Source organism: Oncorhynchus tshawytscha, unplaced genomic scaffold (genome assembly GCF_018296145.1).
Source record: "Oncorhynchus tshawytscha isolate Ot180627B unplaced genomic scaffold, Otsh_v2.0 Un_contig_37_pilon_pilon, whole genome shotgun sequence".
Taxonomy (NCBI): domain Eukaryota; kingdom Metazoa; phylum Chordata; class Actinopteri; order Salmoniformes; family Salmonidae; genus Oncorhynchus; species Oncorhynchus tshawytscha.
Window position 1 is genome coordinate 799,623 of NW_024609825.1, and position 12,814 is coordinate 812,436.

At 45.3% G+C, this 12,814-nt stretch overlaps 1 protein-coding gene across 3 annotated transcripts in view; it reads left to right on the forward strand.

Annotated features, from left to right (window-relative positions):
• LOC112264229 (DENN domain-containing protein 5A-like) overlaps nt 1-12,814 on the forward strand; it is a 47,304-nt gene that overhangs the window by 27,049 nt on the left and 7,441 nt on the right. For 2 of the 3 annotated variants that reach the window (XM_042319084.1, XM_042319085.1), the window contains 6 exons: nt 447-597; nt 737-830; nt 1,940-2,071; nt 2,331-2,483; nt 2,642-2,729; nt 2,810-2,894. In XM_042319084.1, coding sequence (XP_042175018.1) covers nt 447-597; nt 737-830; nt 1,940-2,071; nt 2,331-2,483; nt 2,642-2,729; nt 2,810-2,894 — 703 coding nt within the window. Of the gene's footprint in view, nt 1-446; nt 598-736; nt 831-1,939; nt 2,072-2,330; nt 2,484-2,641; nt 2,730-2,809; nt 2,895-12,814 lie in introns of those variants that run through there. The other variant, XR_006083044.1, reaches the window with a different exon arrangement.

Here is a 12,814-nt window from a genome sequence, read left to right on the forward strand (position 1 = left end):
TACACCGTTGTAATAGTCTTAACTATGTAGCCTGCTGTCATTGGTGCTGATGATGTTGAGTGTTGGGTCAGGTTAGGGATGCAGAATTCCAATAACTACAAAAATTCCAAGTTTTTCCAGAAATCCAGGTTGGAAGATTCCGTGAAACAGAACAGAATAAGCAAGAAATCATGAATCCTCCAACCAGGATTTCTGGAAAACCTGACAATTTTGATAAGCTTTAAAGGAATTTTGCAACCCTAGGTCGGGTGATGATAACTCACAGCATGGAGGTGTGGCGGTGAGGAGTCAGAGATGAGATGTGGAGTGGTGGATCTATGTGACTCCTCAGTGCTCACAGAGGGGCTTAACAATGACATAAGACTGTTAAATCCTCCATGACGGTTGGTGCTAATGGATCTGCTGTGACAGTACCTCATCCTCCTCCCCTCTCTGTATCACCCCAGAGAAGGCCATAGAGATGCGGGTGGTTAAGATCGACCACACGGCCCTGCATCCCCACCTGCTGGATATGAAGATTGGCCAGGGTCGCTACGAACACGGCTTCTTCCCCCGGCTGCAGTCTGACGTGCTCTCCACTGGACCCGTCAGCAACAAGTGAGTATCACACCTCCTCAAGAGAGACTGATTTACATACTTTGATTGATAATACTGACAAAATATGTTTGTTTTGTCTCTATCTTTGCTATTTGGCTTTTGTGTCTTTCTAAGTGAAGTTGTTTTGTTTGTATGTTAGATGGGCGAAGAGGAGTGCTCCAGCACAGTGGAGGAGGAAGGACAGACAGAAACAACACGCTGAACACCTTTACCTGGACAACGACCAGAGAGAGGTGAGAGGACATTAAGCAGCCCTAGAAAAACAGGATTAACATTCCCAAACCATATTCACATGGATTTTGTCTATCTGTTTTTGTGTTATCGTTAGTTTCTTGTCGATTTCTTCCTCACTCTTCTTCATGGCTTGCGTTGTTCACTTCTAAATATCTAATGTCTGGAACGATTGAATTAAAGTCTTTTTTGTCCATTTTCTCTTTTACTCTCTATACCTCAATTATTTTCTCTTGACCTAACCTCTGTTTCTGTTTCTATCCCTCTGACACCTACTGTCTCCCTTACATCTACCTACTCTATTTCTCTCACACACTCTCTCTTTGGTGTCATTCTCTCTCCCTCTCTCTCCGTCTCACACACACACGCTCCCAGCATGTGGAGTGTCTGTTCCCGGAGCTGCAGCTCCTGCTGTTTCTAGACTACTACTGGCTCTCGCAGTCCTTCAGGCCCTGTCTAAAGTCTGTGACTGTGGATGTGGTATGTGTTGGCAGTGGGTGGGGCCTGAGCCTCACACCACGTCCACATGGCCCCTCCCCCCATGTGGTCCTCACTCCCTCCTCCTCCTCCTAGCATCACAGCTTTACCTGATACTCCAGATCACTTTTCAGGGTTTCTTCTCAGGTTTAGGGTTTCACTTTAGGCTGCACTTAACTCCACATTAAGAAAGCAATATTTAGATTGATTTGACAGCATCCCAGAAAACCCATGGCGCTGACACGCCTCCCAGGATGGATGTTAAGGTCAGAAAGGTAAAAGGGAGAAACACATCGTCCATCATAAAATGACCTCAGTACAGGCAGCTCAGCTCATTATACAACTGACTCAGAGTTCCTCCCTCTCCCTCCTCTGGAATGATCAATCCCTCACTGTAGTAGTTACCAGAAATCTATCCACAGTATGCACTGTATATGTTCTGTGGTTGGTTGCCGAGTGGTGTGACCCTCTGTGTTTATGTGATGATGAACATTGAGCCAGATTGATTACTCTCCCTTGGTGTATAGCCTACTCTTCGGCCACTCCATGTGTGTCCTCTCTGACCCTGTCCTTCCATGACCCTGTCCTGTCTGACCCTGTCCTGTCTGACCCTGTCCTCTCTGTCTCATTACAGAAATACATCCAGGAGGCCAGGAACCTGGGCACTACCATCCGGCAGCCCAAGCTGTCCAACCTCTCCCCCTCCGTCATCGCTCAGACCAACTGGAAGTTTGTGGAGGGTCTGCTGAAGGAGTGCAGGAATAAGGTACGGTAACTACCAGTCTTCCTATATTACGATTGCAATAACCATTGCAGTAGACTATTGCAGTAGACTATCGCATGGATATTGAAATACGACACCTTCAGTGAGTCCATTAGTTTCAATGTCACTCAGAAGTATTCTGATGTCAATGACCGTTGCAGTAGACTATTACTTGGATATTGAGATCCAGCACCTGTAGTGTCAACCATCTGGCCTCCAGAGATGGTAATCTCCCTGTACGGTGATATGTGTGTCCCTCCAGACCAAGCGCATGCTGGTTGAGAAGATGGGCAGGGAGGCGGTGGAGCTGGGTCATGGGGAGGTCAGCATTACAGGCGTGGAGGAGAACACACTTATCGCCTCCCTCTGTGACCTGCTGGAGAGGATCTGGAGCCACGGGCTGCAGGTCAAACAGGTCAGCACACACACACACACACACACACACACACACACACACACACACACACACACACAAGTATTATTTAAAAACAGTACACACTAACACACATATATGCATTTAGGTGCATTCAATGCGTATTCATTCATTCCCGCATCTCCATCTTCATCTGCCAGGGTAAATCTGCCTTGTGGTCCCACCTGCTCCATTATCAGGAGAGCAAAGAGAAGACGGATGCAGCACCAGCCGGTTTGGGTCCCCCAGGTAAGCCACTCATTGAAATGTGATAAATGGACGGTGATGTAAAGCCATAGCCACATCCCTCTCTCTCCTCCCCACATCAGGACTCATCCACAACACAGAGAGACGCAAATCTGACGCCGGCGCTGCCTTGGCCCCTCTCAAGGTATCCCTGATCAGGGACATGAGGTGAGTCTCCTCATCCATTCACCAGGTCTACCACAGTATCAGTGTCTTCAGATGCTCTGCCTACCGTATATACACTATTTGCCAAGTATCCTCGTGAATATAAATTTCAAGTCATATGGTCTTGAAATTATGGATGGTTGTAAGGGGAATGTTGCAAGTGATACTATACTATTCTGCCTGTGTTGATTGTCCCTTCTCTAGCGGCAGAAGTGGTTCAAATGTATGCCTTCGTACCTCTACGTAGTTTGAAAATAACCATTTTGAATCAAGGTGAGATAATGATTGATTGATCATTCCTCAGAATGCAATGATTTCAAAGTGTTTTCACTGCCATCTTGTGGCCCACTGACAAAAAGCACTTTCAGTCTAAACAGAATATTATCAATGATTCAGGACCATATGTAGTGGAAAAATATGGACATCAGCCTCATAGCCATGCATCTCAAGCTTTGCAGCAGGCATAAACACTTGATTACCAGCTATGATTATTTAAATTATTTTTATATATATATATATATATATATATATATATACACACACACACACACTATACAGCATATACAGTCGTGGCCAAAAGTTTTGAGAATGACACAAATATACATTTTCACAAAGTCTGCTGCCTCAGTTTGTATGATGGCAATTTGCATATACTCCAGAATGATCAGATGAATTGCAATTAATTGCAAAGTCACTCTTTGCCATGCAAATGAACTGAATCGCCAAAAACATTTCCACTGCATTTCAGCCCTGCCACAAAAGGACCAGCTGACATCATGTCAGTGATTCTCTCGTTAACACAGGTGTGAGTGTTGACGAGGACAAGGCTGGAGATCACTCTGTCATGCTGATTGAGTTCGAATAACAGACTGGAAGCTTCAAAAGGAGGGTGGTGCTTTTTAATCATTGTTCTTCCTCTGTCAACCATGGTTACCTGCAAGGAAACACGTGCCGTCATCATTGCTTTGCACAAAAAGGGCTTCACAGGCAAGGATATTGCTGCCAGTAAGATTGCACCTAAAACAACCATTTATCGGATCATCAAGAACTTCAAGGAGAGCGGTTCAATTGTTGTGAAGAAGGCTTCAGGGTGCCCAAGAAAGTCCAGCAGCTCCAGGACCGTCTCCTAAAGTTGATTCAGCTGCGAGATCGGGGCACCAACAGTATAAGGCTTGCTCAGGAATGGCAGCAGGCAGGTGTGAGTGCATCTGCACGCACAGTGAAGCGAAGACTTTTGGAGGATGGCCTGGTGTCAAGAAGGGCAGCAAAGATGCCACCTCTCTCCAGGAAAAACATCAAGGACAGACTGATATTCTGCTAAATGTACAGGGATTGGACTGCTGAGGTCTGGAGTAAAGTCATTTTCTCTGATGAATCCCCTTTCCGATTGTTTGGGGCATCCGGAAAAAAGCTTGTCCAGAGAAGACAAGGTGAGCTCTACCATCAGTCCTGTGTCATGCCAACAGTAAAGCATCCTGAGACCATTAATGTGTGGGGTTGTTTCTCAGCCAAGGGAATGGGCTCACTCACAATTTTGCCTAAGAACACAGCCATGAATAAAGAATGGTACCAACATGCTCCTCCGAGAGCAACTTCTCCCCATCCAGGAACAGTTTGGTGACAAACAATGCCTTTTCCAGCATGATGGAACACCTTGCCATTCGGCAAAAGTGATATCTAAGTGGCTCGGGGAACAAAACATCGATATTTTGGGTCCATGGCCAGGAAACTCCCCAGACCTTAATCACATTGAGAACTTGTGGTCAATCCTCAAGAGGCGGGTGGACAAACAAAAACCCACAAATTCTGACAAACTCCAAGCATTGATTATGCAAGAATGGGCTGCCATCAGTCAGCATGTGGCCCAGAAGTTAATTGACAGCATGCCAGGGCGGATTGCAGAGGTCTTGGAAAAGAAGGGTCATCACTGCAAATATTGACTCTTTGCATCAACTTCATGTAGTTGTCAATAAAAGCCTTTGACACTTATGAAATGCTTGTAATTATACTTCAGTATTCCATAGTAACATCTGACAAAAATATCTAAAAACACTGAAGCAGCAAACTTTGTGGAAATTAATATTTGTGTCATTCTCAAAACTTTTGGCCATGACTGTACTCAATGCTTAGCCTTCCGTCTTTGTGTTCTATTTGATTAGACTTGACCTACATTCCTCATGATCTTCATGTTTGGCCCCTCATGTCTGGTCCAAATGCTATACCAGCAGTGTTGATTTTTACATGTAAATCTTGGTGGCAAATTCCCCAAAATGTTTTTAGATGCATGCCAGCAAAGCCACTACACAACACAACACTAAACATGAATTGCACTATAATGGTGAAAAACGCTGCCCACAAACTGTTAGGGCCTTCATAAAGCTGTCCCAACAGCAGAGCTTTCTTTTCAGCACCATGGAGTGAATCCTTACCACTGCTACACCTGGCAATCAGCGGAGCCTTGTCTGGCAGCAGACAAGGGGACGACGAGCAAATAAGAGGCCATCTGTAATTTCGATTAAGACATTAATGAGCGAGCTAGGACGGACATAGTCAATATAACTAGCACTTTTGAAATGTACAGCGACAGAATTTAGAACATGGGCTGTTCTTACAGTATTCTCCCTGTAAACCAAGTCAGAGCTGTAGGATAAATAAAGGGGACATATGAGCTGACAATGAAAGCTCTTACAATATTCAATGATTATATTTCTCTTAAACAGGCTATAGGCTACATGAGCACCACCAAGTCAGAACAGTAGGCTAAAGTATGAGGGGGAAAGGGACCACATTTTTAGGGTAAGGCACATGGGCTACTAACAGCTTACTAAACAACATACACTTAGTGTTACTTTCTCAGCTACAGTATACATATCTTCAAATCAAATTTTATTTGTCACATACACATGGTTAGCAGATGTTAATGCGAGTGTAGCGAAATGCTTGTGCTTCTAGTTCCTATAAATATCTTCCTGACATATTACATAATTTATGCAGCAGCATACAATACATTTTTGGACTGACCTTGATGTGCTGTGTTCACTTGAACAGGAAGGTGGTGCGGCGGTCCCTGTAGGCAAATTTTGTCATCAAACTTTGTCATTAAAGTCTGTCATTCTCTGGATTTATGGTACTTTCAAGACAACTGGGAACTCGGGGGGGGGGAAAAACAAGGTTGTATCAAAAACAAGGTTGACATCAGTGATCTTCAGGTCGAAGCTCTAAAAAGAAGCCAGAGTTCCCGACTTGGAATTCCAAGTTGGATAACCAATCAAAACGTATTTTCACAGTCGGAGCTCGTTTATTTCAGATTTCCCAGTTGTCTTGAATATACTGAAGTCTGAGATGTCCTTGTTCCTAGTTTCCAGTTGTTTTGAACGCGGCGGAAATCATGCTGGATTGACAGCATGAATGTTTATATTTTTAAGCTTGGAAAGAAACCCTGAAACCCAGACATATCACACACACACTCCACTGAATAGCAGACTAGTGATTGCTTTGCAGCGCTTGCAGTTAGCCACTGATTCCTTCCAAACAATTCATTGTTGAATTTGCGATTTCCAACTTGTCGTGTAATGTTTATGTCCAATGGCCGATGAGCACCGCTACATTTGATCTATAATTTCTCTTCATATGACAAGGATTGAAAAGGATTTGCCAGTAGATTGTCGACGTGATTCATGATGATTGCTTGTCTAGCTTCCGAGCTAAGATTTTGAAAGTATGATGTTGCAATGATCAGTCCATTCAAAGCTACAGTAGAAGTAATTTTATCTGTGGCCAATGAACTTGAGCCTTCTTGGATGGGCACTTCTAATCTATCTTGAATTTTCGAGCTCTCCCCGTAGATTTTGCAGTGACATAGTGTCCCCATGAGTGACAGAACACGGAGCCAATCACGGCACAACTAGAGAACATTACCAACCCTATGCTCCGTATTTTTCACTGGCTGCCCCACCACTACCACCACAGAAAGCACTGAGCTAGACTGAAACACCTGCATTTTGGAGATGCCTTACTCAAGAAAGCAAAAAAGAGACCATGTTTGTATGAAGCTTAATTAACTCATTGATTTAGTTTTTTACATTGTTTGCAAACTGATATGTGACACGTATTAATGCCAAAATAACATGCAAAACAGGAAACAACAACAACAAAACAATTATATATATATATACAGTATATATACACTGCTCAAAAAAATAAAGGGAACACTTAAACAACACAATGTAACTCCAAGTCAATCACACTTCTGTGAAATCAAACTGTCCACTTAGGAAGCAACACTGATTGTCAATACATTTCACATGCTGTTGTGCAAATGGAATAAACAACAGGTGGAAATTATAGGCAATTAGCAAGACACCCCCAATAACGGAGTGGTTCTGCAGGTGGTGACTACAGACCACTTCTCAGTTCCTATGCTTCCTGGCTGATGTTTTGGTCACTTTTGAATGCTAGCGGTGCTTTCACTCTAGTGGTAGCATGAGACGGAGTCTACAACCCACACAAGTGGCTCAGGTAGTGCAGCTCATCCAGGATGGCACATCAATGCGAGCTGTGGCAAGAGGTTTTGCTGTGTCTGTCAGCGTAGTGTCCAGAGCATGGAGGCGCTACCAGGAGACAGGCCAGTACATCAGGAGACGTGGAGGAGGCCGTAGGAGGGCAACAACCCAGCAGCAGGACCGCTACCTCCACCTTTGTGCAAGGAGGAGCACTGCCAGAGCCCTGCAAAATGACCTCCAGCAGGCAACAAATGTGCATGTGTCTGCTCAAACGGTCAGAAACAGACTCCATGAGGGTGGTATGAGGGCCCGACGTCCACAGGTGGGGGTTGTGCTTACAGCCCAACACCGTGCAGGACGTTTGGCATTTGCCAGAGAACACCAAGATTGACAAATTTGCCACTGGCGCCCTGTGCTCTTCACAGATGAAAGCAGGTTCACACTGAGCACATGTGACAGACGTGACAGAGTCTGGAGACGCCGTGGAGAACGTTCTGCTGCCTGCAACATCCTCCAGCATGTCGGGTATGGCGGTGGGTCAGTCATTTCTTTGGGGGGCCGCGCAGCCCTCCATGTGCTCGCCAGAGGTAGCCTGACTGCCATTAGGTACCGAGATGAGATCCTCAGACCCCTTGTGAGACCATATGCTGGTGCGGTTGGCCCTGGGTTCCTCCTAATGCAAGACAATGCTAGACCTTATGTGGCTGGAGTGTGTCAGCAGTTCCTGCAAGAGGAAGGCATTGATGCTATGGACTGGCCCGCCCGTTACCCAGACCTGAATCCAATTGAGCACATCTGGGACATCATGTCTCGCTCCATCCACCAACGCCACATTGCACCACAGACTGTCCAGGAGTTGGCGGATGCTTTAGTCCAGGTCTGGGAGGAGATCCCTCAGGAGACCATCCGCCACCTCATCAGGAGCATGCCCAGGCGTTGTAGGGAGGTCATACAGGCACGTGAAGGCCACACACACTACTGAGCCTCATTTTGACTTGTTTTAAGGACATTACATCAAAGTTGGATCAGCCTGTAGTGTGGTTTTCCATTTTAATTTTGAGTGTGACTCCAAATCCAGACCTTCATGGGTTGATAAATTTGATTTCCATTGATAATTTTTGTGTGATTTTGTTGTCAGCACATTCAACTATGTAAAGAAAAAAGTATTTTAATAAAAATATTTCATTAATTCAGATCTAGGATGTGTTATTTTAGTGTTCCCTTTATGTTTTTGAGCAGTGTATATATACAGGGCCAGTCAAAAGTCCAAGGGTTTTTCTTTATTTTTACACTTTTCGACAGTGTAGAATTATAGTGAAGACATCAAAACTATGAAATATCACATATGGAATCATGTAGTAACCAAAACAGTTACTACACTCTTAGCATTCTCTCAACCAGCTTCATGAGGTAGTCACCTGGAATGCATTTAATTTCTATCCTTAATGCGTTTGAGCCAATCGGTTGTGTTGTAACAAGGTAGGGGGTTATACAGACAATAGCCCTATTTGGTAAAAGACCAATTCCATATTATGGCAAGAACAGCTCAAATAAGCAGAGAGAAATTACAGTCCATCATTACTTTAAGACATGGAGGTTAGTCAATCTGGAACATTTCAAGAACTCTGAAAGATTCTTCAAATGCAGTCGCAAAAACCATCAAGCACTATGATGAAACTGGCTCTCATGAGGACCGCCACAAGAAAGGAAGACCTAGAGTTACCTCTGCTGCAGAGGATAAATTCATTAGAGATAACAGCCTCAGAAATTGCAGCACAAAAAAAATGCTTCACAGAGTTCAAGTAACAGACACATCTTAACATCAACTGTTCAGAGGAGACGGAGTGAATCAAGCCTTCATGGTCAAATTGCTGCAAAGAAACCACTACTAAAGGACACCAATAAGAAGAGGAGACTTGCTTAGGCCAAGAAACAAGAGCAATGGACATTCGACTGGTGCAAATCTGTCCTTTGAGATTTTTGGTTCCAATCGCCGTGTGTTTGTGAGATGCAGAGTAGGTGAGCGGACGGTCTCCGCATGTGTGGTTCCCACCGGGAAGCATGGAGGAGGAGGCGTGATGGTGTGGGGGTGCTTTGCTGTTGACACTGTCTGTGATTTATTTAGAATTCAAGGCACACTTAACCAGCATGGCTACCACATAATTCTGCAGCGTTACGCCATCCCATCTGGTTTGCGCTTAGGGGGACTATTATTTGTTTTTCAACAGCACAATGACCCAAAACACACCTACCTTGTTGTCAAGAGACTGGACATTGGCGAGTAGTATACTTGTGATTGATGTGCCTATCTACGGAGCCTGACCAGAAGACAGCTCCGTCTGCCCCTCTGCGGCGCCGTTGTTTTGGGTCTCCTACTGGGATCCGATCCATTGTCCTGGGTGGTGGTCCAAACAGAGGATCCGCTTCGGGAAAGTCGTATTCCTGCTCGTAATGTTGGTAAGTTGACGTTGCTCTTATATCCAATAGTTCTTCCTGGCTGTATGTAATAAGATTAAGATTTCATGGGGTAACAATGTAAGAAATACATAAAATAATACATTAAAAAAACAAAATACTGCATAGTTTCCTAAGAATGCGAAGCGAGGCGACCATCTCTGTCGGCGCCATATGTCATGAGGCTACATTTATTGTAGCTGGGGACTTTAACAAAGCTAATCTGAAATCAAGGCTCCCTAAATTTTATCAGCATATCGAATGCGCAATCCGGGCTGGCAGCATTCTGGATCATTGCCACTCTAACTTCCGCAACGCATACAAAGCCCTCCCTCGCTCCTTTCGGCAAATCTGACCACAAACCCATTTTGTTGCTCCCAGCCTATAGACAGAAACTAAAACAGGAAATGCCCGTGCTCAGGTCTGTTCAACGCTGGTCCAACCAATCGGATTCCACTCTTCAAGATTGCTTCGATCACGTGAACTGGGATATGTTCCGGATAGCGTCGAACAACAACATTGATGTATACGCTGATTCGGTGAGCGAGTTTATTAGCAAGTGCATCGGTGATGTTGTACCTACGGTGACTATTAAAACCTTCCCCAACCAGAAACCGTGGATTGATGGCAGCATTCGCGCAAAACTGAAAGCGCGTACCACTGCTTTTAATCATGGCAGGGTGACCGGAAACATGACTGAATACAAACAGTGTAGCTTTTCCCTCTGCAAAGAAATCAAACAAGCTAAGTGTCAGTATAGAGACAAAGTAGAGTCACAGTTCAACGGCTCAGACACGAGATGTATGTGGCATGGTTTACAGTCAATCATGGATTACAAAAAGAAAACCAGCCCTGTCGCGGACACCGATGTCTTGCTCCCAGTCAAATTAAACAACTTCTTTACTCGCTTTGAGGACAATACCGTGCCACTGACAGGGCCCGCTACCAAAACCTGCGGATTCTCCTTCACCACGGCCAACGTGAGTAAAACATTTAAACGTGTTAACCCTCGCATGGCTACCGGCCCCGATGGCATCCCTAGCCGCGTCCTCAGAGCATGTGCAGTCCAGCTGGCTGGTGTGTTTACGGACATATTCTATCAATCCCTATCCCAGTCTGCTGTTCCCACATGCTTCAAGAGGGCCACCATTGTTCCTGTTCCCAAGAAAGCTAAGGTAACTGAGCTAAACGACTATCGCCCCATAGCACTCACTTCCGTCATCATGAAGTGCTTTGAGAGACTAGTCAAGGATTATATCACCTCCACCCTACCTGACACCCTAGACCCACTCCAATTTGCTTACCGCCCCAATAGGTCTACAAACGACACAATCGCAATCACACTGCACACTGCCCTAGCATTTAACACCATAGTACCCTCCAAACTTGTCATTAAGCTCGAAACCCTGGGTCTTGACCCTGCCCTGTGCAACTGGGTCTTGAACTTTCTGACGAGCCTCCCCCAGGTGGTGAGGGTAGGAAACAACATCTCCACCCTGCTGATCCTCAACACTGGGGCCCCATAAGGGTGCGTTCTCAGCCCTCTCCTGTACAACCTGTTCACCCATGACTGCGTGGCCATGCACGCCTCCAACTCAATCATCAAGTTTGCAGACAGTGGTACAGTGGTAGGCTTGATAACCAACAACGACGAGACGGGCTACAGGGAGGAGGTGAGGGCCCTTGGAGTGTGGTGTCAGGAAAATAACCTCACACTCAACGTCAACAAAACAAAGGAGATGATCATGGACTTCAGGAAACAGCAGAGGGAGCACCCCCCTATCCACATCCATAGGACAGTATTGGAGAATATGGAAAGTTTTAAGTTCCTCGGCGTACACATCACGGACAAACTGAAATGGTCCACCCACACAGACAGAGTGGTGTAGAAGGCGCAACAGTGCCTCTTCAACCTCAGGAGACTGAAGAAATTTGGCTTGTCACCAAAAACACTCACAAACTTTTACAGATGCACAATAGAGAGCATCCTGTCGGGCTGTATCACCGCCTGGTACGGCAACTGCTCCGCCCACAACCGTAAGGCTCTCCAGAGGGTAGTGAGGTCTGCACAACGCATCACCGGGGCAAACTACCTGCCCTCCAAGACACCACCCGATGTCACAGGAAGGCCAAAAATATCATCAAGGGCAACAACCACCCGAGCCACTGCCTGTTCACCCTGCTATCATCCAGAAGGCGAGGTCAGTACAGGTGCATCAAAGCTGGGACCGAGAGACTGAAAAACAGCTTCTATCTAAAGGCCATCAGACTGTTAAACAGCCATCACTAACATTGAGTGGCTGCTGCCAACATACTAACTCAAATATCTAGCCACTTTAATAATGAAAAATTGGATGTAATAAATGTATCACTGGTCACTTTAAACAATGTCACTTTATATAATGTTTACGTACCCTACATTACTCATCTCATATGTATATACTGTATTCTACACCATCAACTGCATATTGCCTATGCCGCAGTAATCTGCACACCTGTCCTGATCATCACCTCTCCCCTTCAAAAGCTCTGACCTGACATCCATTCCCTGCCGGATCGTTAGCCATGAACACCATTCACCCGGAACCCATACCGCATCCATGTCTGCTCGTCGCCAGTGTGTTGTTATCCATTGGATCTGCCTACCCACTCCCATCAACCCACCTCCGCTGCCCGCTCCTCCACCCGGAACTATCTACCTCCACGTTCTCATTAATTAATAAATACACACCATCTTCTTACTCACCTTGTCCTGGTCTGCTTCTGGGTCCAATTCTGGTAAACCCTGACAAAGTATTTCTCTAAACTCGCATTAACATCTGCTAACCATGTGTATATGACCAATAAGATTTGATTTGATTTGTAAGGGCTATTTGACCAAGAAGGAGTGCTGCATCAGATGACCTGGCCTCCACAATTACCTGACCTCAACCCAGTTGAGATGGTTTGGGATGAGTTGGACTGCAG